This window comes from Coturnix japonica, chromosome 5 (genome assembly GCF_054131305.1).
Source record: "Coturnix japonica strain WE chromosome 5, WE-NBRP24, whole genome shotgun sequence".
Lineage (NCBI taxonomy): Eukaryota > Metazoa > Chordata > Aves > Galliformes > Phasianidae > Coturnix > Coturnix japonica.
The window spans coordinates 47,431,107-47,457,617 of NC_140667.1; the positions used below are offsets into that span (position 1 = coordinate 47,431,107).

Here is a 26,511-nt window from a genome sequence, read left to right on the forward strand (position 1 = left end):
GAAGGGAGCTGCGGGCACGGAGCATCCAGGGTGTTAATCACGTTTCCTAGGGACGTGAACCTGTGAAGCGATATTCGGGTCTCTGCGCTTCTCTCTCCGTTGTTTTTGGCTGAAAGGACCCTTTATCTGTAACCTGGCCGCTGTGAGCTCTGAGATGTACTTCAGAGGCTGCAGTTAAATCGCTGTAAGGGTCAGAGTAGGAGCGGCGCTCACGCCGGGCCGGTTAGCTCAGTTGGTTAGAGCGTGGTGCTAATAACGCCAAGGTCGCGGGTTCGATCCCCGTACGGGCCAGCGCGGAACTTTTGCTTTTTCTTCTCTTTTATTTTTTTTATCCCACTCCGACACAGCGCCTCCCATCCCACGGAGCGTGCGCGCTTCTCCCCCCGCCCGTCACGCTGTGCTTTATCTCCGTACATCGCTGGCCGTCCGCCGCCCGTAGGTGTCTCTCGCTGCTCACGCTCTGGACGAGCCTCGGGAGCTTTTTGCCCCCTCGCTGCCGCCGTCGGTACCGTGAGCTCCCGCCCCGGGCCGCCATCGTGCTGCGGCCCCGACAGCCGCCCGTGGTGGCGATGCTGCTGCCGCCCGCTGCCGCCTGCCGGGATGGCGGCTCCTGAGGCGGGGGGCACCCAGCCGCCGCCGCGCCCTCCCCCCCCGCCCGCAGCCGTGCTGCACAACGCGGCCCAGCAGCTGCGGAGCGTGGCCCGGCGCGTGGCCCTGCAGCGCGGCACGGCACTGCCGCCAGCACGGCGCCTCCTCCCGCAGGTAGGGGCAGGGGAACGGCCGCGCTGTGGGCCGGGACGGTCGGGCTGCAGGGGGGACGGTATGTTGGGAAGCGAGGCGGTGCAGCGGGACAGAATGCACGGGGAGCTGGGGAGGCACCGTGCCTGGACGTGTCCGGGAACCGTGGGGAGCTGGCACTGACGGACGTGGTCAGTGGGCTGGGGTTGGACTGGGTGGTCTAAAGAGGACTTGAATCATTTTTGACCCTGGGGTAAGGCAGGTGGCTGCTGCTTCCTTGGGGGAGAGGAGGCAGTGAGGGGTTGGGCAAAGCTAAGGCAGGAACTTGGAAGAAGGGAGAATGGGAAGGATGAGAGGAAGCATGGAGCATGTGGTACCATTCATCATTTCCAAGTTTCCTTGAACAGAGCTCTTAGTGCTGTGTGTCCTGGGGCTGGCATTCAGCACCATCATGTTACAGCCCGCAGTTCTCCTGCACTTGGTTCGATGAAGGCTACAAATGTGCCCTGCTGTCCCAGAACTGGCCTGCTTGCAGGATGCAGTGCTGCAGTGTAACCTGGGACTTTACATGCTTTAGTTGGCAGCAATTAGGTTGCTTAGGAAAGCCATAGCTTGAAGGAAAAGAATCTGTGCTTTGACATTAAATCAGTGTTTTGATGCATTGAAATGGAAATGGAATGATGTGCACTCGTTTCTTTATGCCTTGCTTTAAAGGTATATAGGTATCATATTGGTAAACACTGTGTTCATCTAACAGATGCATTATTTGTGTAATCTCAGCTCTTCCTTTTTTTTCCACAAAAGCAGCTGGAAGCCATTTGTGTTCGGGTTCAGCCAGGACAGATGAAGGAAACAGAAAGGCCAGTGCCACCCTCGGCACCAATCCAGCCCAAAACTGTGATGCTGAGTCAGTCGGTTGGTAGAAATTCGAGCGTGCCAGGACTCGGCATTATTAATCCCCAGATAATTAAGATACAGCCTGTTACAGGACCTGAGCGGCAGCAGCAGTTTCTCCTGCATAGTTCTTCTGAGTCTCCAGTTCAGTTGCTTATGCAGAAACCTTTGCCATCTCATGGATCAGTGCCTGTGAACAAGACTCCTACAAGTAAGGTGCTAAACAGACAGAAAACTACGCGTGCCACAGCATCACCTGCGAGGTCTTCAAACATTGCAGCCAGCTCAACAAACACTCTGATGCCATGCCTTGATAAAAAGCAAAAAGGTGACAAGCTAAAAAGGTCTTTGAAAGTGAAAACTCGTTCTGGACGGATTTCACGCCCTCCGAAGTACAAGGCTAAAGATTATAAATTCATTAAAATGGAGGATTTGGCTGATGGTCATCAGTCTGATTCTGATGACTACTCTGAGCTGAGTGTGGAAGATGATGAAGAAGGAAAGGTGAAGGGGAAGGATGCACTGTTCAATTGCTCAAATTATAATCTGAAACCCAAAATGTTCAAGTGTCAGACTTGTGAAAAATCCTACATAGGAAAAGGAGGGTTAGCAAGGCACTATAAACTTAACCCTGGTCACGGACAGATGGAGTCTGTACCTCAAAAAACACCCTTAAATAAACCTAATGGAAGTATGTTTGTGGACAGTCTGTGTGGAATAGGAGAGGAAATTATGAGTCCGGTGCATTTGAATTCAATTGCTGTCACTTTAAACAATGAAGATGCACTACCTGCCAATGTGGAAGAAACTGCTGGCTCGCAGGTTGAACAGGTAAAGTGTGTTACAGCTGTCGGTTTTGTACAAGCCAGAAGGGCAGTTTTACAGCTGCATACTGTACTCGTTTAACTGAGTTCCTACTGACAACAGTGTATTTTTAAGACTGAAGATAGAAATTTAAATGCATGTGAATTCACTTGTACATCTTGTTAGTTGAGCACAGGAGTCCTGTACTGCTCAGCAATATCCACTAGTACTAGTACCAAAGCTGGTACACGGATAGATAGAGGAAAACAAACAAGAGCTTTAGAGTTATGCTTGTATTCAGCCTTGTGTTTGTTTAATATCCTGTTTATTTTTTGCCCAGGCTAAGGATGTCATTATAAAATTATGCTGTACTTAAAGCACTGTTTAAAATGATGAAAAAAATACCCTTATTTTTCTTCTAATTAAGACTTGTGAGTCTGCAGAAAGCAGAAACCTGTTGGCGGAACAACAGAATGAAAGCAGTTCAGGACACCGAGGGCCCATAACAGCAAAAGGACCTGGAAGACCCAGACGAACAAAGAGCCGCGGTCGACCAAGGATGGGAGGAAGATCCAGGTGTTCTGGAAGGCTTAGCAGACCTGGTCAGTCCCCTTCAAAGTCCCTTAGTAGTGTGTCAACAGAACGCAGTGTATTCAGAAGAAAAGCTAGGTTAAAAGAGGTACGGTTCTCCTCTGCAATTGTTTCATAAGTATCTTTTTCTGAGTTGTTTTGGTTTTAGTTTTTGAATCACTGCAAAGATTCGTTTTCAGAAGGATTGATAGCTGGTGTTCCTGTTTACTGATGAAAGCCTAAGGCATTTTCTAAGAAGAAAATATTAATGATGGCTTTTAGGGGGAGTAAAAGGGAAAATGGGTACACTGTGGGAAGAGCCTTTTGACATGTAGATGTCTTGCTTTTCTTCTGAAGAAGTTGCTTGCTACTGTTGTGCATCACCTCTGGTAGAATAAAAAGAAATAAACTCAACTGAAGTTTGGCAGTGTTTCTAAACATCACCAGCCCTCCCCACCTCGTAAGCTCCTGGGAGAAGACAGAACAAGGGTTAAAATCCACACAGCTCACAGGATTTTTTGTTTGTTTCCTATATGTTGCTGTAGACTTTATTTACTTTATGTTACTAAGTCTATTCCATTATTCTTTTTCTGAGTTTGCAACATTTCTGGGACTGAGTGTTGTCTGTAAACATGGCTAGTAATTGTTTTGAGGTATTTCTCATTTAAGTTTGCTTCTGTTCTCTAAGCTCTTAATCATACAGTACGTATATCCTTCCCTTCAGCCTTTTTCCAAGAGGCAAACTTACTCCTAGCTTGTGTTTTTATAGGACTGAGAGCCTGCTGTGTGTTGTCTATTTGAAATAGAGAAGTCACTGTAGTTTAAGGTACTTACAGCAAAGCAGCACTGTTATGTTCTGCATGAGGGCTGCATTAACCTATGTAGGCTACTTTGCTCTAATAAACTCATTATGGCTTTTGACAGCTAATACAACAATGTGGTAATGAAGACTTGATGGAGCTGGCTCTCCCACGTCTTACAGAGCTTGTTACAGTGTATGAATTCCTGCTGATGAAGGTGGGATTATTATTGTATCATTTTTAATGTAAAGACATGAATTATTTTAGGGAGACTTTCATTAATATATACAAAAAGATTCCACGAGTAACGTATCTGGTTTTTCAGAGTGAGAATTGTGCAGAATGTAGATGTTCTATATTCAGTTCTTCAGTTCTACACAGGTAAAATGTTGATAGGTCTTATTGAAAGTCTAACTTTGCTGCTTGGTCCAGGGGTGTTTCTGAAAATTCCATAGTCTTAATTTGACTGAGAGTATTTTTAAGCACTGAACAAAACAAAAGATTTTTCTTTCATGTTATTTGAAATATACAGGAGGAAACAACACATTTCTTCTCTTAATTCCAGGTTGAAAAAGGTTGTCCAGCCAAAGCTTCCTTCCCTGATGTGTATAGAGAGTTTGAAGAGTTGCATAATATGGTAAAGAAAATGGCTTATGATTACCTCAGTAATTCTGATTTTCTGAGCTGCCAGCAGCATATTGAAATAAAAGATGCTAAGGTAACAAAATACTTGGCTTGGAACTGGGATTTTTTGGTCTATTTTTAGATTTTTTTTTTTCTTTAATATTTTCTTTGATACTTTTTTTTTTTTTTTAAATCTCGGTAAAGTTACTTGAACAAAATGTGTTTTCTGATGAGCAAAAGTGGTATTGTTTATAAAGTACAAAAACCAAGCAAAGAGAAAAAGAAATCCATAATAAAACTACAGTTCTAGTGTGTGGCAATACAGATATAACTAGAACAACAAAAAAAACAAGAAACCATCAGTTCTAGCAGTTCTGATTTTTCATACCTGTGTGCATGTAGAGTGCCGTGAAGCTGCACATTACCACAGGGTGTGTTCAACATTAGAAATATATTATGATATTTAGTTAGGAGGAAGAGGGCTGTATTTAAAACAAGAAACCTTGATTTAAAGGTCGTGGTTTCATTGCAAACCAATGAACAAACCAATGGACAAACTGAATGCTTCTGTGCAGTTCAGTCATACTAGCAAATATAAAAGGTAGAGAGTAAACTTAAGAAATTACAAAGCATTGTTGTAATAACTGCAGACTCATTGTATATACAGTTGTGTCTAGAAAGACTTTGTGTTAATGTGGATCTGTTAATCTTTTATTTCGTCTGTATTCCTCCTGATTGGAATAAAACAGATCTTTGTACGTAACATTTTTGTTTTCCCTTCTCTGTTTGCAGTAGCAAAAACACTATTTTCCATATTGCCACCAACAAAATTTGTAATGATGTGTTCGTTAGGGTATGTCTGAACTGAACTTGCAACCACAGTGAGAGGGGAACACACTGGAAAACTCAGAGTAGAAGAGGTAGAGAGAGGATGCTGTTCTTATAATAATCCCAGGTTAAGTAATGAAGTCCTCTGTGGGCTGTTAGTAGCGGTTGATGTTTTTTCTTTTTTTAATCATGACATTCACTATATGTACAGAAGAACTTCCTAGAGTTACTGCCTGCTCATCTGGCTGTTTTGTAGCTGATTTTACCAAAGATGTTTCTATTCAGAGAAATGAAGGTGCACTGAGTAAAAAGGCTGTCAGTCCCAAAATGGAACCTGATTCCTGCTTTTCTTCAATTTCAACGTGCCTTCTTAATAAAGAATATCTATTGAAGAGATAAGAGCCCAGAGAGGTTGTACAGGAGCATACCTTCATAAGGATGAAAATAGAATCTGGAAAATACCCTTAAGTTTCTAACAGATCCTATTAAATAGGAAGACTTAAATGTTTGCTTTTAAGTAATGAAGAGCCTCTACAGTGCTCTCTATTAAGCTCTGATCTTAGTGACCATTCCTGGACTCTATATGTAAGCAATATACTTGTAATTCTGTTGAGTTTACCTGTTAATATTCACTTTCAAATATTCTATTAATCTGGACATTAGTAGAAAACATAGGAGGCCAAATACTTAATTGAGTTCTCCGATGGAAATTCTGTACTTCTAGTAATTTATAAGAAATTTATTGAGATTGGAGAGACTTTCACTTATTTTTTTCCTGTAACTGTTTTGACAGGTTGCTGAATCGCTTGGAATTCCAGAAATAACAGCTGGTCAACAAAAGATGCGAGGTGTAGACTCTTGTTCACAGCACATAATCAAAATGGTTAGTGAGCAAGTGCCTGTGGAGACACTGGGACGAAAACGGTTAGCTGAGGTATGGAATGCTTTTGTGACAACTAAAAATGGAACCAGAACAAATTAAAACTTGTTGAAATAGAGAAGTATTTCGAAATCTTACTAGTGTTATCTGACTTGTATTAAAGTGAGGCTTTCATGGTATTCAGGGTTTGTAAATATTCTTGTGTGGTGTCACAGCAGCACATGTGAACTGGCAGGTTAAAGATGTACTTTGGGTTATTGCTGTGTTTATACTTGAGACAGAATCTCAAGGGTTTATGTGTAATATGATACAGAAAAGAGTCCTGTTGAAGTGGCAGTAAATGGGCCTCATGGTAAGAAGGATCCTCAGATTCTTTAACTTTTCTTATCATCAAGAGCTTACCTATAGCAAACTTGGGCACTGGGGAAGGGTTTGCACTAATAATTAGTTGGTAGAGGTGTGTGAAAATAGTGTGCACAGGGTGTGCTTTATTTCATTTTCTTGAAAGCCATATCTCTATGGTCCTTTCCCTCAACTGTTCTATTTAATCTAGAGTTGTTTCTGGTGGCGGCCAAATAAGTTTAGTACTTCTCCGTTTTCTGCCTGTGGTTAGATTTGAGCTGATATGTTCTTCATTAAGCCAACAATGCTGGACAAGTTGCTCACAGCCTTTTACTGAAGTTGGAGAGAGTTTATGGCAGATATATATCTATACAGCTAATCACAAAGCCTGGAGAGAAGCTCTGTTTAATGCTAGGGTGGTTTCTTTCTACCCAATATCAAAATCTATCAGTGGTAGTTTGGCAGAGTGAGAACTGTGTTTAAACCCTTCCTGCTCAGGAAGTTCTTAGTTCAATGCAAAATCCTGTTTTCAAGGATAGTACTGCTGTGAAGTGCCTAGTTAGCTTGTTTTCTTTTCCAATATTGTTAGCTGTTACGGTGGCAGCCAGTTAATTATCTCTTGTATTGACAGAGCTCAGGGGAGGAACTGTTGCCATCAGCCAAAAGGACCAAGTTAGAAGACGTAATGGAGAATGTGAATAATGCTTATTCCAGTCAAGATGAAGTGAAAGAAAAGAGTGGAAATTTATGTACACTCTTTGAAAAAGATGGTAACCTCTTCATGTTTTCCAATTCTGTTGTGTTCACGGAGGAGCTGAACAAATCTTTGTTCTTCAAGCTACTGTGGTTTTTGTCCTAAGGTTTAATTTCTCAGCTTGCTTCCCACGTTCTTCAAAAGTAGGTTTTTTTACTGGAAAGCCCTTACTGACAAGAGGGGAAGTTAAGAATGATGCACACCACAGCAGTAGCTCAGTTCTAAAAGTACAATAATCTGCTCATGGATACTAACGCAGTACTGGGAAAACAGTACTTTCTTCTTCCATGTGCTTCCTGCCTGCACTGTCCCTCAGAGTGGGGATGGTGCACAGCCTGTATGTGAGCAGTGTGTATGTCCTTCCTGCTGCCACAGTGGGCTGCAGGGGTGGAACCATCTGAGCTTTGTGGATCCTGGGGCAGGGGAAGAACTGGAGGTTATCCTTTGTCCCAGGGGAGGTGCAGGATCTAATGACTGGCACTAAGACAATATTCTGTGTGATGATCTTTGGGTTCACGTCCTTATTTTTCTCCCTTCTTTCTTTACTCGTCTGGCTCCTCAGGTTGGCAGGTTAGCAGTGGGTTAGAGAGGAAAGACTGTTAGAGATTGTTGCCACCTGTAAGCTCCCCAAACTCCACTGGTCTTTATTCTGAAAGTGTTCCACTATTCAGAGGCATTGTGATTACTGCCCTGAAGGATTCCAGCCCTTACCCATCTCTAGTAAAATGTGTATTGCTTGCTTTGTGTACTCCTTGCTTTGTACCTACCTTTTGATGTTGCTATGAGCTAATTTTCTTTTGCTCTCTGCATGTATTAGTTAGTGGTTGCTTTGTTTGTGTATTGTTAATTCCTTGTTCCACTTCACACCCTTGGTTTAATTTTCTCTCTCTGAAAGGTTCTCTGCATGACAGTGCTTATCTCTTATTGTACAGCTTTGAGGTTGTGGGTTAGGTGGTTGTTTTTGTTTTAAGAGAATCTTGTTTCACTTGCATAGACTGGTAGGCTGCTGTTAGTTTACAGTACTAGTAGTAGTTATAAAAACTGAAAGCTCAAGCTCCTGCATTTTAGCAGTTATTGTTCAAGTCATACAAGTGGCAAAACAAACTAAATTCCTGTTGTTTTGCCCTTTCTGTCTCAGGCTGAACGCAGTCCTGGATCTGCTAACACAGCTCATTAGCCACACAGTAATTTGACTTCTCTGAATCTTCAATAAGCTCGACTTGTCAGAATTTTTATCAAGTTTCAAAGGTTCTGTCAGTTTCTTAATGCTAATGAGGATGAACAACTGACAACCCTGTGCCACGTTCTTTATGGCTTGATGCTACTGGCTGTATGCCAGGTGGGGAAAAAAGATAAATCTTGACTTTCAACTCAAGTTGTTTTCAAGATTAACAGGAAGAAAAAAAAAAAGCTACTTCTAATGTAAGGTCCTTTTGTATTGAAATCCATGATAATGTTTCACTATCCAGAAAACACCTTGAGTATTGCTATACTGGCCCCCTCACTCCAAAGTGTTCTGAAACTCTATAGAGCATGCTTCAGGCTTGCTAATTTGAGAGGAAAGCAGTCTAGCATTTCCTCCAAGACTATCACTGGAAAAAATAATGTTTTGGACACTCAGTATTAGACTACCCAACAAAACAATATTTCTTTTAACTTTTCAGGTCTTAATCCATTGAATAGAGAAATCCTGCTTTCAGAAGACAGACGTGTCACTTGCTGCACAGCTGGAAGCATGTTACCTGCAGAGGAGGAATGTAATTTATTTGTTGATTCAGAAGTTAGAATCGACGCTGAAAATTCAGGTACCTTCTCTCAGACTGTGGAACTGAGGATAGAGTATTCCCAACCTGTGGACAGGCAGGGACCAGGTATTTCAGCTGACACATCTTTGCTACACACTGAAATCGTATTGCCTGTAGAAGCAGGTAGTTCACCAGAATTAGCTGAAGCACATTTGGTGAGTCAGAACACAGCAGGTGGACTGTCAGCTCCTGAACCCTGCAACTCTGAGTCAGAACATGCAGTGGGCATTCAGAGCACTGACTTGGCAATGAGTGAAGAAAATGGTCTCAATCAAAAATGCCAGACACCGCAAGAAGAGAACCAGAATTTTGCTATGAAAGGACAATCTGGACAATTTCATGATGCTGGTGTGGCTGAGATGCAGGAAATGGAAAAAGCTTTTTCAATACGTGTGCCAATAAACCATCCACACGGTGCTCAGGCTGAGTTGCACCAGAATGCTGTCCAGGAATCCTCCCTGTCTGCTGGTGTGAACCATGACTGCGCTTATAATAATGTGAATGAATTTTCTTGTGGGACAGAGGACCAATATGAACTGGAGAACACAGTCACTGACCAAACTGTAGCTTTTGAGATTACTGATGAGAGCCATGACTTTTTTACTCAGGGACACGAACAGATTTTTATTCAGACTTCTGATGGGCTTATTTTGTCTCATCCTGATGCTGCTGTTTTGTCTCAGGCAGAAGGTATTGTTATTGTAACTGATTCTGACGGTACTACAATGCACATTCGCACACCTGAGGGGATACCTTTGGAAACTGTGGAAGCACTACTGGCAATGGAAGCAGATAGCCAAAGTGAAGATGTTCTGCTCTCACAAAGTGAATTGGAGCCATAAATTAGAATTCTACGTAGTCTTCTGGGAAAGACTGGCTATATAAAATGTATATTTTTCTAATGTGAATAGTGAGATAATTGGAAATTTAACTTATTTGTAAACTGTTTCTATGCCCTAAACTTTTTATAACTTATGTTTATACAAATCTAAAACAACACAACCAAAAATTCTAAAATTAACATTGTTCTCCTTGCTTTATATGTTGGGGTGGGGGGGAATTAGAAAGTGGAAATCTGTCAATCCTAAAACTGTTGCACTATTCCCTTTTGTTACGCAATTCCTTTTCTCTCTAGCCATCTAAACATGCAGTAAGTTGTACTGCTTTCTGGCAGTGATGTGCTGTGTACTGGCAAGCTGTGTATGGGTAAAATAAAAGCTATCTGAAAGTATGCGTTTTCTGTGCTGCTGAGATTACAAGAAAACTGCTGTTTTGCACTTTCTTAAAGCTAGTTTGAATACATACAATACAAGCATCTAAACTTGGCGTGCACAGCTCTGCCTGGAAAAGTGAGGGCTTCAAACACAATCCATGCTTGTGCACTCCAGGAACAATGTGACAGCCTAACTGATCTTTATTTAAATAGCACCAGGCTATGCATCCACTGAGTTAGAGACAAAAATAGCCTCAAACAAGAACTGATTTGTACTGAGCTACTGGCAATGTATTCAAGTATTCTTGCTAATGTTGTCCTAATGGTCAGCTGTGCATTCAATGCTTGCTGTTACTTGGACAGAAATAAGGTACAAAACTACTGAACTTCTATAATAGGATGAACTTCTATAATGGGATAATAAATTATTTTTAACTTTGAGGGCCTGGTGGTCTCTTTTTAATTCTTAGATTTGTGTTTTCTTTTTCCTAGACTTACATCTTTCTTTTTCTCCTCCATCTCATACATTCTAAGCTTTGGCCTTCCTAGTTATTCTACACTGCTCTGTACTGTTTAATCATAATAAAAGTTTAGCCTTGACTATAATTTATGTTTCTCTGTGCAGAGATTAAAAGTTCCCATGTTATTTATTACCTATTGCTATCCTGCACGGTAGTGAAGTACTATTTAATGCTTGGATGATATTTTTGTGGATATTTTCTCACAGCATGCTGCCAAGCCACTGAGTTTTCTTTCAAAAAGCCCATCAGGTAAAAAGGATCAGCCCTAAATCACCATTATCTTAAATTTGTTTGTGAACTCTTGCAGATGTTAATGAAAACTGATAAAATATATGTGATGCCTCATTGAAACTGCTGAGATAATTGGACAAATCAGCTAAAAGCAGCTGTAATGTGCAGAGCTGTTCTTAAATATTCAGAGCTATTAGGGAAAAACATACTAACATGGAATCCAAACAAGAGAGTGAGACAATTCAGAGAATGAACCATCTGCCTTATAATGTTCCATTTATTTATTTATTGCTTGGTTGCCTGAATAGAAGGTCAAATTATGATTAGGCAGAACGCTGCACTTCTTGCAGGGTTGTGAAAGATGTCACTATGTGTTAATAGATCCCGTCTGGTTCTTAAGTTTATGGAAGTTATTTGTTTTGTGTTTGTGATGCACTTTTGGTTTTTGATGTATTGTTTTCTTTTTCAGGAGGTAGTAACGGTCATTACCTCACAAAGGAGGTAATGAAGATACCATGCAAAGCGCAGCCCTGTCCATCTTTCCAAGGCTTTGATTGCAGTAAGCAATTCCTTTTTACTACTCTTTTATACTGTCTAATAACTACATTTGAGGGCTTTATTTCAAAGAATCTCTGCAGTGACGAATTTGCAGCCATCTTCTGTCCTATAGCAACTAGTGAGCAAAGGGATACATAAGCATTGTCTCCTTCCTGAAGAGCTCAAGTCTTTTCAGAAATAAGAACAAAGTACAATTTCCACTTGTTTTCATTCCCTGTTGATCTGTTTGTGGTAGGAAATACAGTCTACCTATGCACATCTTAGAAGAGCAGTTCTGTAAGTGAACCCACCTTGTTTCTTTGCAAAATATTTTCCAAGTATGAAGGTGTTTCCATAGTGACGAGAGTCTGGCCCTACTCAGATCAATTAAGGTGGCTGTTGAGCTATGTGGAACACTTGCAGAGTAAAATAATCAAAACTAACAGAGCTCTTCCTAATTGATTGCGTTCTGCTTGAGGTACAGCAGAATTTAGACACCAGAAAGCTGGGCTAAGAATAGGACTCTATTAAGCTGTCAGAAACAACCTCCTCTGTTGAACACAGAAGAACGTGATTCATATATGTCCATTTGGTTGCTGCAGGCAGCTTTTGCATATCCCTTTCCAAGCCTATGGGGTTTCAGCATGGAACTAGCTAAGCAAATGACCTTATTTTTCCTATCACAAATCTGTGCCAGAATCGCTTGCTGTTAATGAGATTTTTCTCATGTCAAATCACAGCCGCTGTAGCCATTTCATAGCAGCGTGCATTTCACATTATTTTTAGTTCAAATAGTTGTTTCAGGGAGAAATCAAGGACAATCATCTTTCAGGGCACAGCAATGATTCAACAGCAGCTAGGAATGCTATTTAATGGTGTGAAATGGAAGTTCTAAAGCAACTTTTCATATAAGGAGCAGATCGTATAGGCAGTTGGTCAGAGAATGGAGAACTTGTACAATTATGAAGCCTCTATCCAGCCTCCTATCCATAGCCTCCATCAAACACTTAAAAAGGATTAAAGCAACCAGATTGTCTAGTAAAGAAAAGAGTATCAGCTGCGACAAAGTATTAAATACAAAATATACTTTTAATAAGCTTTACAAAAACTTAATTTACTTGGTGAGCCTCATCAATTCACCGTCTCAGTTTCATGTAAGCATCATTAGAAGCAAGTCAAGCAACACTTGAAATTCTAGCACTGTCTGTGCCCTGTTTCCAGAAGCATGGCTTCAAGCAGTAGTTTGCTGCTGTTGTCAAGGTAAGGCTGGTATAACCACGATGATAAATAGACCATCATCAGATCCTGGTCAGTAGAATGAGCAATTTCTTGTACAATTGTTTGCTTGAGTTGTAGTTCCTTCTTGTACATTTCAGAGAGCTTCAGAGAAACCTCATCTGAAATGGATTGATAGTAACAAAAGACAGAAACTGAACATTCTTTATTTATCTTGACTGACACTGTGATAAGAGCTACTTTTCTTTGTGTGCCTCAGAATTAACTGAGGAATATCTCATTCTTCGCATTCAAGGATTTCATTTCAGCATCAAGTAACAGGTCAGACTGTAGCCAACAGCTTAACATTACCAAACTGCAAAATTGTCTGTCTCTACAAAAGATGTGGCTGTTGCAGCTTGGGCATTGGAAACTGCTGACAAGCTCGGTTCTAAGCTACTGTCTGGCTGTTGCATGCCAGACAATGCTTGTCAATTCATACAAGCAGTCATCAGCAGTAATCCTAAACCAAGTAATGCACCCGTGTGTTTATTGATCAGTCAGTTATAAAGAAGACTGATTCACACACTTTCTCTTCCTAAGGGAGGATAAACAGATATAAAACAGATATGAAAGTCCTAAGTTGGATGACTTCAACGACAAAGTGCATTTATCTAAAATGATCAATAATTTACTTACAGAAGTACACTGTGGGCCATGAGTGAAACAGGGGTGCTGTACAACCCCCAGCTCCATGGTGGTACTCTTCCAAGTCACAGACTCCTTTGGTAGTTGAAGAGAGCTTTTCCATTTTCAGCTGTATTTTTGTCTGGAAACAATGAACACATAAAGCTAATGAGTACCTCGGGAATGTTAAGCCATGATAGTCTTCAGCATTTTTTAAACACTTTCTGAAGACTTTAGTTAGTCTTAGCATTTCTAATTCACTTTTTTTTTTAACTCCAGATAGGACTCAAAACTGGAACTTATATAGAGAATTAATGATTTACCCTAAAATTTCAGGTGCTGCAGATAATTACTGATTCTGATTTTGCATAAAAAGGGAAGCACCCAAATAACTCTTGCTTTTTCCCACAGAACACAATCTGAGGAAAATCTAAGTGCTCCTGCTTATTCTAAATACTGGTCTGGTAGCCTGTCTGTATAAAATCCTATCTATTATCTTTTTAATGATCCTCCGAAACAGCTAAAGGCTGTAAAAGTCTAATGTCGCTGAAATGTGACATTAATTCCTGACAATTTATCCAGAAAAGTGGGCAGAATAATTATCTTTCTCTGCTCCTCATAGAAAGTATGAGCTCTGCACAGAAAGTAGAAGTAGGCAGACTGGAAGTGTAATTGCATGAGGGCTGAGCAAAGCTGCAATGGATATCATGGCAGATAAAGCATTACTGTACTTTAAGTTGGTGTTTACTTTGTTCTAAACAGGGGATATTTGGGATAAGAAAACAAACATCAGTGAGTGCGTTTTTAGAATGGATTATTATATGACTTGTTTTCAGAGGATCACATTATAAGTAACATTAGAAGTGGAGAGTAGAATTATGAGCAGAAGCTAGATATATATAAACAGCTTTCAAACCTATCAAGAAAGCAAACAAATGGAGCATGCTGGATTTACATCATAAAGGTCTAAAGGCAATGAAGTATGAATGAACATCCCTGATTTTAAGCTTGCAACAGATCCTTAACATCATGTTCTTATGTTGTACTTGAAAACTCTTGATATTGCTTCTAGGACTGAAAAAGGAATGTTACCATTTTTTTTAAGGTCTCCAGTAATTCTGTGCAGCAATTGTCCAGTTCTTTGTTGTACTTTGGAGACGGCTTTTCAGATTCTGTGGTACTGTTATCACAGGTTATCTCCAGTTTGTTATCTTGAAATCTAAAACAGAAACATAAGGCAGGCATACAGGTTTACTCAAGCTGTGCAGACTTGAAGTCCGTGTGATCTGATCCCACAGAATCTCTCAGAGGCTGCTCATGAGAATTTCTACATAAAACCAGAAAGGAACGCAGCTAACCATATCAGCAATAAAGGCTGGTAACCTTCAGAAGAACGTGGGGTGTCTCTATGTTACAGTCTGTGCTCATAAAAAACCCAAAACACTCACAAACGTTAAGATAAAACCTTTTCCCACTTTACGTTGTCCCTGACAAGGGGGAATGTATGCCAGGCTTCAACCGGCCCAGCCAGGCCTGATGCCTCCCCACAGCCACTTTCACTGTCAGTTTGATCTAAGATTTAACTATGAACCAGAGCAGCTACTGAGCAGGCATGTGTCTTGTCTTGCTGATTCTCCCACTTCTTGCCTTTCATTCCTGTAAACATTGACAGAGAAGAGGGAGGTGCTAGAGAGAGAAAGCAACATCTGACACCTCCACAGCAAAATATTCCCGAGCCTTATGTGATAGAACTGTCAAACAAACTCTGTTCACCTGACAGACTCTTCAGAAGCTACTTCTCAAAACCCTGCCTGTTGTAAGGTTTTTCTTCACAGCATGATAACACAATTCTACCACAATTATTTTATTGTTTTGGGGTTTTTTTTGTTTTTTTTTTTTTTCCCAAATCATCACTGCTATAGCTTCTTCTGTCCACATAAAACTCCAAAAAATCGTTATTGTGAAGAGAACAGAGTAATTCCTCAGAAAGGCAATCCTCATGCTGTCTTCACTTGTATATGTTATTAGCGTACTTACTGCTCACTGATCTTCATGTTGACTATTTTGTTTGCAGTAGTAAACCCATTATCATTCAGTCTCTCCCATTTCATCATCAAGTTATGCCAGTCTGCTGCATTATCTTTAATTTTTCTTGCACTGGCAGATAGGACAGGTCTTCTCGGAGTACCATTAGCAAGACTTCCTGCTATGTACGACAAAAACAGCAAGTTCAGTGAAAACATAGAGAAACAAGTCATTGTGGCTGAGATAAAGGCTCGGCCATCCCGCTCCGGCTCCATGCAGGCGCTGCCTACAGGACCGGCCCGCTCCTCACTCACCCGCCATAGCGGCGCCCGCGGAAGTGCGCTCACGTCCGGCCCCGCCCAGGCCCGGCCCCGCCGAGCCGCTGAGGCAGCGGGGCAGCCGCCGGTGCGTGGGGGTCCGGGTGTTGTTGCGTCCTCTCTCTCCCGTCCGTCGGCAGCCATGACCGCCCTCGGCTCTTGACGCGGTAAGAGCTGCCGCGTCTCCGTGCAGCCTCCGTCCTCGGCGGTCTGTAGCCGCGGTGGAGCGGCCGACAGCGATGGTGCGGCCGGGAAAGCTTCTCCGCCTCCTGCTGCTGCTTGTGGGGAGGAACGCGGAGGAGCGCCGGATGGAAGCTGGTTTCCAGGGGAGGAGGATGCGGTGGGCGCTATGCCGGGCTGAGGGAACTCGGGGCTCGGAGGTGAAAGTTCGCACCTGTGTGTGTGTGGGCTGCAGCCTGGGTCGGCCTTTCCGCAGTCCCTGTCGGAATTCTTTCTTGTTTGTTTGTTTTTACTCTCTGCTTTGTGAAAAGACGCCCAAAATGCAGCGTTTCGTGGGTAGCTCGGAGCCGCTCGTGCGTTAATTTGGGGGTAACTACCTGAAAACGTGAGAAGAGTTGGGAAATAAAAAGCTTTTGTAGCTGGCAGGATGTGGCCGAGGTCAGAATTTGTCCCTCTCCAAAGGGCCTGAACGTAAGGATTTATTCCCATGGAAGAGCTGAACAACAGAGCTGTGCAGGGAGGATGCCTGGGTAAGAAAAGCAGCGACAGCTTTGGCCTCTTGTGCTGAGTCTGTGACATACGCTGGAGCTGGAGCCAACGGAGCGTCTGTCTGAGCACAGGATTATCCCCCACATTGGCCGTCCCTGTGCTGAGCCCTCTGCAAGGAGCTCTGCAGCAACAGCTCTGCTTTCCAAATACTTCATTTAACACGATTCCTAAGTGCTGTCTGCGAGTTGTAAAGGGAGGACTCTGATCTGGTGTTCCATGGGCAGCATCAGGTGTTGCCTGCAATCATTAGTGCTTGTTCCAAGTGGCTGCTGACACCTGTCTGCAGGGACAGCCCTCTGCTCGCCTTTGGTTAACAAAGATTAAATAGGGTCCTAATGATAAATAGAAGACTATATGTGATGTGTGAGTGTAATTAGAAATTGAAGACCGTGCAGGAAAATGATTGCGTTTACACAAAGTGCCAGAGCATCTTAGTATGGTGAGGGACTGATATCAGCTGAAAAGAGGAGTTAAAGAAACAAACACGGAGCTCATGAAGCAGTAACTGGGGAGTTTATGGCAGTTTATGTTAGAGGAAGTTTTGTGTGGGGGGGACTCTGCACCAAGTTTGGGTTTCAGTTAGGAATAACAGTCAAGCAGGAGGCATTAAAATTGCATAACCAGCAAAGCAGTGTGGATAGGGGAGCAAGCAGGAGACTTCAGCTGTAGGTGTTGTTGGTGTTTAGTTGACTATATGGATAGAAGGTAGAAAATGCCACGAGAAAGGAGTTCTAAAATGCAGATAGGAAGGAGATGTGTGAAAATATAAAGGAGTGGTGATGTGCTCAGGTTGTTTTTAACTCAGTGCCATGAAGAACTCTTGCCTGAGAAGTAGTTTGGTCACATTCATCTGCTAATCCATGTGATATGTTATGAAATAGGTGTTGTGACTGTTGTAAACAGTGTCAGAGTGGGATTATTTTCTATCAAGCAGTGCAGCTTATCACAGTTATTAATTACCACATCTGATAATTGTTGCTGGCTTTTTCAGTGGCTGTTGGTTTGGCTTTTTGTGACTGAGAACGCAGGAGTCCAGGCACAGCTCTTTATTCCTGCTGCCTTGTAATGCGGGCTTGAATGGGCAATGCATCATAAGTAATCCCTTGGATTTGGTGGAATTGCGTGTTGACAGCAAGTGTTGCAGGGCACGGAGCCAGCACGGTGAATCTTCCTGCACTGTAAGAGACAGAGCTTGAAAACTGAGACATCAGAGCTTTTCACAGTAATGGAGGCATTAAACGAGCACAGCAGTGTTATTTCTAATTTAGTTGAGATACACTGTAAGCAGTGTGTGAAGCTGTGAAACAAATACCATTTTTATCCTTACAGAAATACTAACTAGGCAAAATAGGGCATGTTTCTCAGAACAACTGAGTTCAAGTTACTGTATCTTCTCAACTTTGATAAGCTTGTAGCTGCAAGGAAAAAAGCTTATCCCAGAATTAGCGGTTACCACGCATCCTTAGATTAATGAACTGAGAAAACAGGCTTATTCTGATGGATGCGATTATTCTAAGAGCAGCTTACGTCCCCTAGAAGAGTTCAGCTTTTGGGTTTTTTATACCAAACGAAACCTGACAATTTCTGCATGCCTTCTGTTAGGGGTTGACTTTCTGTTAATTGCTTATCATCTCTGAGGAAGTTAACGGCTTATCTTTCGGTTTTGTCTTTCAGATTTCCTCATGCCATGAAGTAGATGTGTTTATTTCAGCCTTAAAATTATTGATGCCAGTGCTTGCTATGGCATCTGTGGCTTCACCGGTTCTATTTAAGGAGTTTTGTCCCTTGTATTATCTACTCAATGCCATTCCAACAAAGATCCAAAAAGGCTTTCGTTCCATTGTGGTGTACCTCACAGCACTTGATACCAATGGCGACTACATTGCGGTGGGAAGCAGCATTGGAATGCTTTATCTCTACTGCAGACATTTAAACCAGATGAAAAAATACAATTTCGAGGTAAATACAAACTTCTCCTGTGTCCCATCTAACGAAGTTTTTAGCTGTGCTGAGGTGCTCAGAATGGAGTGGTTATTCATAACAAGTTCTCTGACTCTCAATAACTGCAAGTTTTATATGTGGTTTCTTCCAACAGGGGAAGTGTGAATCTATAACTTCTGTGAAGCTGCTGAGCTGTTTTGATGATCTAGTTGCTGTTGGTACAGCCTCGGGTCGAGTTGCAGTCTTTCAGCTCGTGTCTTCATTGCCTGGAAGAAACAAACAGGTAAATCTTTGTGTTTGGCTGCACTGTGAGATTTAGTATGGTGGATCCTAGTAGAGTATTATGGGGATTCTATGTGATAGGGAAAAACAGAATTTTGTCTTAAGTGTCTGTTTTATGCTTCACATGTTAAGCTTAGAAAAGCAGTGATCTTAAAACATTTATTTCATTACAAGAGGAGTTTAATCAAAAATTGTTCTTCTGAACTCATCTGTAATAGCTGACTGAGATATTATTGGTGAGTTGTTTGTTCTAACAGAAATTAGAATGACCTGCATTTTTGGACTGAGCCTCTGATTTAGCAGTCCAAGACACTGAGTAGGTGTGTCTGTGTTTGCCCTTCATTCTTGTCTTCCTTTGGTATTGTTTCACAGCTTCGGCGATTCGATGTTGCTGGTATCCACAAAAGCAGCATTACAGCTTTAGCTTGGAGTCCCAATGGGATGAAATTGTTTTCTGGAGATGACAGAGGGAAGATTGTCTACTCTGCCCTTGATCTAGACCACGTAAAAGACTCTTCATCTAATTTACAACTTTCTGGGGGAGGGGAAAAAAGCTTCTGTGTTGAAATACATAGCAATTAGTTAATTGCTCAATATCGTGCCATTAGTTGGATTGTTGTATGTGTACTCACAGGTAGATGTTCATACACCCATGAAGTTGAGCACTGGGAATCATTTGCAACAGCTCTAAGAAATATAAAATGGGAAGGATCAGTATTTTTAGTATTTCTTTCTGAAATAACTGTACACCTCTTCAGCTTTCAGCAAATACTTTTTCTTCGCTTACCTGGAAAGAGTACACTCAAATAATGCAGCTTGCTGTTTCACTGTGTTGTTGGAGTAGCAGTCACATGCTATGTAACAGCTCTCTTGTCTGCATAAAGTAGCTTCATGTTCAGTAAGTGAACATGATGGAACAGCAGTCCAAAAGTTATTTTATTACTTGTTTTAACATTTTTGGGCATGTTCATGTCTTTAAGTGTTTGTTACTGTCGTGTGTTTTTAGAAAGTTTGACTATTTCTTATTTCATGTATCTTTAAAAGGGTGTTTGCAACTCCAGCCTTGTGTTAGAAGAGCCATCTTCGATCGTCCAGTTGGATTACAACCAGAAAGTGCTGCTTGTCTCTACTTTACAACGAACTATCCTTTTTTACACGGAAGAGAAATCTGTCAAGCAAGTTGGAACACAGCCCAGAAAAAAGTAACCCTCATAAAATCTTGATGCAGGCACATTAGATAATTCTGGCTTTTCAGGACGGATTATAGAAAGGGTGACCTAAGCAGTGAAATTAATAGAACAGAACAGTCCTCTTACAAAAAAACGCAGTTAGAGTAGCCACGTATGCTCAAACATGAGATGACAATTCTGCTGACTTAGAAAGTTGGTCGCAAATGTATTACAGTCTTTTTGTTTGTGATGCAGAAATTATTTGAGGTATTTTCTTGTTTAAACTGAAAGCACTGTTCAACTTTGCAGTCCCTCACTCTTCACTGTTGCTTGGGCTGAGTGACCATTGTGAGCAGTGGTCTGTCTCATGGGTGATCTATTTTCCTAATGCAATCAGTGACTTAATTTTTTGGTTTTTATAACACCCCAAAGTGAATTAAAAGGGAATGTCTATAGGAATCGCTTAAGGCTAGGAACTTCTTTTATGGTTTCCTGACATCTTTTATTGTGTTATCATTCTGGGTTGTGAAAGAAGAGGATACTTGCTCAGTATTGGATCAGCATGACTGACTGTATCTGACTCTTGAGAGAAGGTTTATAACGTGTTTCAGAAATACAGATAATGACATGAACACCAAGGACCCTTTTACTTTTTTTTTACTTCTTCAGTGTCAGTATTTTTATGTGCCAAGGACAAAGACTTTAACAGCTGAGATCTGCTCCTTGCAAATAGAGGTTGTCAGTTTGTTAGCATTCTGTAGTGGAGTTTCGCTTGTTTTCATCAGTGCTGGGAGAGGGATGGCTGTATGGTAGGCTTTTTCTAGGATGGACAGAGTAGTGTTAGGGCTGTAAGTCATGTTAGGAGAGGTCATTTAACTTGTCTAACAGACATTATGTTTGACACCTGAAGCTGAGGGAAAATTCATGTTATTTGGAAGTACAGTTCTTGTCTTATATGTATTTCAGGCGTTTGATGGAATGTTTCAATTGAAGAACAACATTTTTAATGTTGATAACACGCAGTTGTAAATTTATTATCTTACTTTTAACATTTATTTCTGTGTTGTATTATATAGCTTTTAAAACACATTCTTGGTTTGCGTTTTAGCAGTGGCAAATTTGGAGCATGTTTTATACCTGGCCTCTGTAAGCAGACCGATCTGACACTGTTTGCTGCCAGACCTGGGCTTCGCCTCTGGAAATCTGATGTTCATGGAACTGTTCAGGCCACGTTCATCTTGAAAGATTTATTTGCCAGAGGAATACAAACTTTTGAGTTGTATCCTCGTTTGGAACCACCTGACAGAGGAAGTTATGGCTCCCCAGAGAAACACCTTGGACTTGTTTCATGCTTTTTTCGAGAAGGATGGGTGCTGACCTGGAATGAATACAGCATCTATTTATTGGACACCGTGAACCAGGTAGATGAATTTTATAGGTGCATGTTCTCTCTCATGCGTGTGTTTATGCTGTATTGTGAGACTCTTTAGGTTGTCCTTACATTTGTATGATATAGACTCATATCAAAACCTAAAAAAAGTTTTCTCCTTCTTCAAGTTGTCGTTGCAAGGATATACTCAAAATATATATATATTACATGTAACAAAAATATATTTAAAGCTTTCAGTCCAGATACTACCTTTGTAATCAATTTAAATACTTAGAAAAGCCTATATGCATAGAAAATATAGTAATTCATGCAAACAGAAACTTCATGCCTAGAAAATATGCCTGGAACAATTTATTTCCTTTCTAAAACTGCTGGTGTCAGCCAAATAACTAGCATTAGATTTTATTTCCTATAGAAAAAGCTGCTGGCTATTTTATCGTTTATAAGTGCATATGAAAATAAAAGCAAACTAGTGTCTTTTTATATAAATGATATCAAATAATAGTGGTTTGGGGTTTTTGCCACCAAATTTTGTATCATTGAAGTAATTGATTGCTCCTAGTTGAGACAGAAGTGATTAGACTCGTGGCATTACAGTAGAAATCAGTAAAAAAATTGCTCTGTACCAGGGTTGCAATGTGCTTTCTTGTTTCTTTTTTCTGTCTTCTTTTTGTTGTCTATGTTGGTTAAATATCAGAGAACCATTTGTTAAGAGCCTAATCTTGTCCAAACCATGAATTAATCTGTTACCAATTATTTCTGTATTTGGTGACTCCTTACAGGCTTTGATCGGTGGATTGGAAGGATATGGTGATATTGTGTCTGTGTCTTGCACCAGCAATGAGATTTTTCTCTTAAAAGGAGATAGAGACATCATAAGGATTTCAAGCAGACCCGAAGGACTGTCATCACTAGGTTTGTGCAACTTAGCAAACTTGAGTATGTGCCTTGGGGAAGATGATCTCTGTCATACCTTTGTGGTTGGTTTTATGTTGTTATGTGTTTGCATACTGGGAAAAAATAAACCCAACATACTCGTTTCTCTGGAATTGCTCATCTTTTTTCTTTTCTTAGTTCTTCCAAAAGACTGTATTTAGAACTCTGGCTTATCTGCTTGTCTGTGTCTCTGCTGTCTGCAAGAGCATTAAGAAATTAATTATATTTTTTTGAGAGTTGAACGACATTATCCTTATCAAATATATTTACTCTAAACAGTGTTGTGTGAGCAATCTGCTTTCACAACCATGATTATCTACTTACTGGTCAATCTCAATTGTTTGGGTGGTGATAATTGAGTGGGTTGATTTTGTTCCACCTGTCATCACTTGTGTTTCACAGGAAATCTCAGCCTTCCCAGCAGTGAATAAGAAAGAACTGGCAAAGCACCCAAGGAATATTCATAAAATCTCTAAAAATAATTTGAAGGCCTTCTTTTAATATTTGGTGACATCTGAGTTTAGCATCTGTGTTCCTAGAACACTGTGAAAGGGATTCATGATACTTTCTTAATGATGATGCTGGCTGATTTCTCCTCATAAAAAGAACCATAAACACCATTATCCAGCACATTAAGCTCACAGAAGGATTACTTGTATATTTAAAAATCTCTTGTCTTAGCTTTCAATTAGCAAAATGCTACCATATATGCTGTGAAGTTCTATTGGATGTTAGAGGACTTAATTTGATCCTCATGATTAGTGATAACTCTGGTCGTTTAAGCAGTTCAATACTCTCAAACTTCTAGGGACTGTACTGTTTTATTCTTCTAAGCATAGTTGGGAGCAGTCATCTTGAAATGTATTTTCTTCTAATTACTACAATGATTTATCTGATCAGTTTTCCTTGGTCTTGCTGGATATTTTTTGTTGTTTTTTTTTTGTTTGGTTGTTGTTGTTTAAATTTATTTTGCCCAAGATACTGAATATTTGAAGAAGTTGATAATAGATGATGGTACTTAATAGATGATGGTAAATAACACAGTTGGGTCTTCCACACTAAAGACCTATAACCATTCTCTTTATGTGAACATAAAAGCAGAATTTTTAATAGAGCTTTGATGCAGACTTCAGAGGATTCATTTTACTAAATAACAATGTAGATTTACTTGCATGAAATCTACACTGTATACGTAATTGAAATGTTGTGCATTTAGACAAAATACTTTTGGATAAAGCTTCTTTTCTCTGAGCACTCTCCAACCCATTTGACGCCTCAGTGTTTATACCTGTATTTTTCTTTTGGTCACTTTCAGATGGGAATTCAAAACTGTTGAATCCTTCAACAGATACGAGTCCTCACTTGCTGACCCCGATATCAGTAGCTGCATCTACATCATCCAGCCTCTCAGTGGAAACAGATAAAAAAATAGTTACTTCTCCTTCAGTTGTTGGTGAAAAAGGAGACTCTTTAGTGAAAGATGATCTGGAAACTCCAATACTATTGGAAAAAAGCTTTGATAGAGTGGGAGACTTGAGCAATGAAACAAGAAAAAGGGGCTGCTCTGTAGCAAGTGAATCAAGAAGCAGGAGCAGTTCAGTAAATTCTGTGGACAGTGGCTCTAGTTTTATGATATATGCAGACCAATTTTCAGAAGCTCAGAGAGAATGTCAGCTTTCTTCACAACGGTTCAGCACTATCAGCTCTGAAGACTTTGACCAGGAACTCATTGTAAAGCCAATTAAAGTGAAAAAGAAAAAGAAGAAGAAACAAGGTAAGCCAGGCAGAACTTTGCCTGCCACTGTTCATTATTGGAACGTGTCACATCTGGTGTATCTCATGTGAGAGCATTCTTGATGTGCCTTGTTTATCTTGCATCATCACATAAAATCTAAGATCTGACATCTTTGGAGTGGTTGTGGTGGGCCTTTTTTAAGATGAATGCCTGCTTTGAAGTCAGTACGTTGCTGATACCTTTCTTTTCAGATCAGTTTATTTTATTCCCTTAAGTTTGTTTTGTTTTATGTAAATGTGCTTAGTGTTGTAAGATACAGCTGTTGGCAATACACAGTGGGATTCTTCTTCCAGTTTTGTTGGAATTGTGTAGCACCTGTTCATCCTAAAGAACTTGACAATATTTCTCAGCCACTCTTTTTTAGTTTATTGAAAGAGTGCAGGCAGTTAAATATTCTAAAAGATTTTTATGTGGATGTTGTAGTTTTAAAATGTCTTGTTACGCAGTCTTTGATTTTATATGTATCATTTAGTGTTCAAGTAGAAAAAATAATCAGTATGCTAAAATGTAGATTTGTTTCTATTCTTAGCACCCATAAAAACAGTAATTAAATCTTACTAATATGACTCATGCCCTCCTCCCCTCTCCCTTTTATTTATTTTTTTTTCTGTGAGAGCAGAAAGTGGAACCAAAAGAAACCACATCTCTCTGGAAGGTACACCGAACTATGAGCGTCAGCTTTCTGGTGACAGCCCGCATTCAATGAACGCAGATTCATTTTCCATGACATCTAGCCTCATGAGTGGAAGCATTGATCATTTGAGTACCGGGTCTCCAGATCAGGAAAGCATGTTCAGCGTGGAGTCCAATACAGTCTTACAGGAAGATAACGGTTCAGAAACATTTAGTATCCTGCAGTCTCCCGAGTCTGCAACTGTACTAATTAATGAAGAAAATGGAAATACAGTTGACTTACAGAAACTTCCCAACAGTGACAGTGGCATGGGTACATCGACAATTACAGATGCTTTGACATCTGTCTCTCCTCCTATCCTCACAGAAGACTTAACAAGCACTGTTGTTACTGAAAACAACCACTGTGTGTTTTCTGCAAGCAATGAATGCTGTCCTGGAAAGCTAGGCCAAGAAGAACAGGATTTTAGTACATTATGTAAAATAAATGAAAATCTAGATAAAATGAAGCTGCAGGATGGTGAGAAATGTTTTGAAGAGCTGGACCAAACACTTTTGGAACGTAGCAGTATACTTGGTGTTCAGGCATCACTGACACTGAATGAAAGTGATGAAACTAGTAGGGAAGACCAACAGCAGCATTTTCTAACAGTCAGTGCTCCGTCAGTTCCTTCTGTTCACCACTCTGACATCTCTAAAGGTGTTGATTCAGAGCATAGTTCCATTTCTGGGTGGAATTTTGAAAGTGTAATCAAAGGTAAATCTACTACTAGCACTGCTGAATGGGTAACAAACACTCATGAAAGTAAGGCAGAGGAGGAATCTGCCTCAAGTGATGAAGAGGATATTTATGGACATGGATTACCATATTCATCCTCAGAGACTAGTGTGCCTGAAGTTGGTGCTGAGCCTGGTTCCCAGGATTTGGCCAGGATAAGCCTAGATGAAATGGTGCTGTTAAAATCTGATCAGGTATATGTTTTCAACTTAGTTAAAAATATTTTAAATCTCAACATTTTGAAGGAAAAAAAACAGCACACTTGCATGTAATGACTATTCTTTACATCTTTAGGGAGGCAGTTTTCTTTTTGCTTAGTTCAGCAAGTAAAACATAAAACCAAAGCAGCAATATGTGTCATGATTCTTATGAAACGTGATGTATCGGACTTCAGAATGGCGGTTGAGTCCTTACAAGCTGGAACAGCTGTACTATCTGCATAAACATTCTTATGATTTCCAGCTGGACAAAAATTTCTGTCATAAGCACATCCACTAAAGAGAGAGAATTAGGTAGTCATGCTTATAGGCTGTTCTTTGTTAGGTCTCTAGTAGTCCAAGTCATGCAAGATGGTGCTCCAGACTTCTATTAATGCTGGTTATCGTTCATGGATGGCATCTGGTTAAGGTTCATTTTGCCTGCAAATACTCAGAATGAGGATTAATCTTTGACATAAACAGTAGTTAGTGCTATTTTAAACACTAGTGTGTTTTCTTTTCCTGTTACCCTCTTTCCTTAACCATTATGGTTATGACTTAAACATAGCCAGAAGTAGGAATATGCATATAGATTATAGAAGTACTAAGATTAACTGTAAAACTTGTAAAACTGCAAACAAAACAAACAAAACATGAGGAGTTTTGGCAGAGGTCTTAATTGTTCTGTGTGTTGAGTTTGACCAAATACTTGTTGAGAAATGTTGAGTTTTAAGTTGAAAGCACTCGATTTAGTCACAGCTACAGCCCAAAGACTTGAAGCTATTTTTTTGCCTTTTTAAAATTAATTTTGGGCTGCCATATTCTGAAACGTTTAGAAATGCTGCGTGGATGCTTACAGTATAGGCCATGTATGCA

At 40.5% G+C, this 26,511-nt stretch overlaps 3 protein-coding genes and 1 non-coding gene across 20 annotated transcripts in view; 3 read left to right on the top strand and 1 right to left on the bottom strand.

Annotated features, from left to right (window-relative positions):
* Positions 1 to 217: 217 nt before the first annotated feature.
* TRNAI-AAU (transfer RNA isoleucine (anticodon AAU)) lies at positions 218 to 291 on the top strand. Its single transcript has one exon. It is a non-coding gene; the product is annotated as a tRNA-Ile (tRNA).
* ZNF839 (zinc finger protein 839) lies at positions 245 to 10,693 on the top strand. Of its 7 annotated transcripts, none has more exons than XM_015865435.3 (8): positions 245 to 762; positions 1,543 to 2,463; positions 2,864 to 3,115; positions 3,931 to 4,023; positions 4,372 to 4,524; positions 6,052 to 6,192; positions 7,112 to 7,250; positions 8,899 to 10,693. In XM_015865435.3, the coding sequence occupies exons 1-8, from the start codon at positions 601 to 603 to the stop codon at positions 9,879 to 9,881; spliced, it is 2,844 nt and encodes a 947-aa protein (XP_015720921.2). In that variant the 5' UTR covers positions 245 to 600; the 3' UTR covers positions 9,882 to 10,693. The 7 variants fall into 7 exon arrangements, with proteins under 7 accessions (XP_015720921.2, XP_015720922.2, XP_015720924.2 ...); XM_015865436.3 differs by having other exon boundaries at positions 388 to 762; positions 1,546 to 2,463; XM_015865438.3 differs by having other exon boundaries at positions 461 to 762; positions 4,372 to 4,443.
* CINP (cyclin dependent kinase 2 interacting protein) lies at positions 1,417 to 15,819 on the bottom strand. Of its 5 annotated transcripts, none has more exons than XM_085549467.1 (5): positions 15,783 to 15,819; positions 15,481 to 15,646; positions 14,536 to 14,662; positions 13,456 to 13,585; positions 1,417 to 1,822 (listed from the first exon to the last, which is right to left on the bottom strand). In XM_085549467.1, the coding sequence occupies exons 1-5, from the start codon at positions 15,787 to 15,789 to the stop codon at positions 1,809 to 1,811; spliced, it is 444 nt and encodes a 147-aa protein (XP_085405593.1). In that variant the 5' UTR covers positions 15,790 to 15,819; the 3' UTR covers positions 1,417 to 1,808. The 5 variants fall into 5 exon arrangements, with proteins under 5 accessions (XP_085405593.1, XP_085405592.1, XP_085405594.1 ...); XM_085549466.1 differs by having other exon boundaries at positions 15,481 to 15,649; XM_085549468.1 differs by having other exon boundaries at positions 1,417 to 3,392; positions 15,481 to 15,649.
* A 10-nt stretch (positions 15,820 to 15,829) lies between these two features.
* TECPR2 (tectonin beta-propeller repeat containing 2) overlaps positions 15,830 to 26,511 on the top strand; it is a 37,129-nt gene continuing 26,447 nt past the window's right edge. For 4 of the 7 annotated variants that reach the window (XR_014946791.1, XR_014946790.1, XM_015865432.3 and 1 more), the window contains exons 1-9: positions 15,830 to 16,165; positions 18,189 to 18,473; positions 18,610 to 18,738; positions 19,110 to 19,241; positions 19,782 to 19,939; positions 21,015 to 21,327; positions 22,079 to 22,211; positions 23,548 to 24,006; positions 24,647 to 25,632. Coding sequence is in view for 4 of the 7 variants with exons in the window: in XM_015865432.3 (XP_015720918.3) it covers positions 16,025 to 16,165; positions 18,189 to 18,473; positions 18,610 to 18,738; positions 19,110 to 19,241; positions 19,782 to 19,939; positions 21,015 to 21,327; positions 22,079 to 22,211; positions 23,548 to 24,006; positions 24,647 to 25,632 (2,736 nt within the window). In the remaining 3 variants the exon portion in view is untranslated. Of the gene's footprint in view, positions 16,496 to 18,188; positions 18,474 to 18,609; positions 18,739 to 19,109; positions 19,242 to 19,781; positions 19,940 to 21,014; positions 21,328 to 22,078; positions 22,212 to 23,547; positions 24,007 to 24,646; positions 25,633 to 26,511 lie in introns of all 7 variants that reach the window. The other 3 variants (XR_014946792.1, XM_085549442.1, XM_085549443.1) reach the window with 3 other exon arrangements.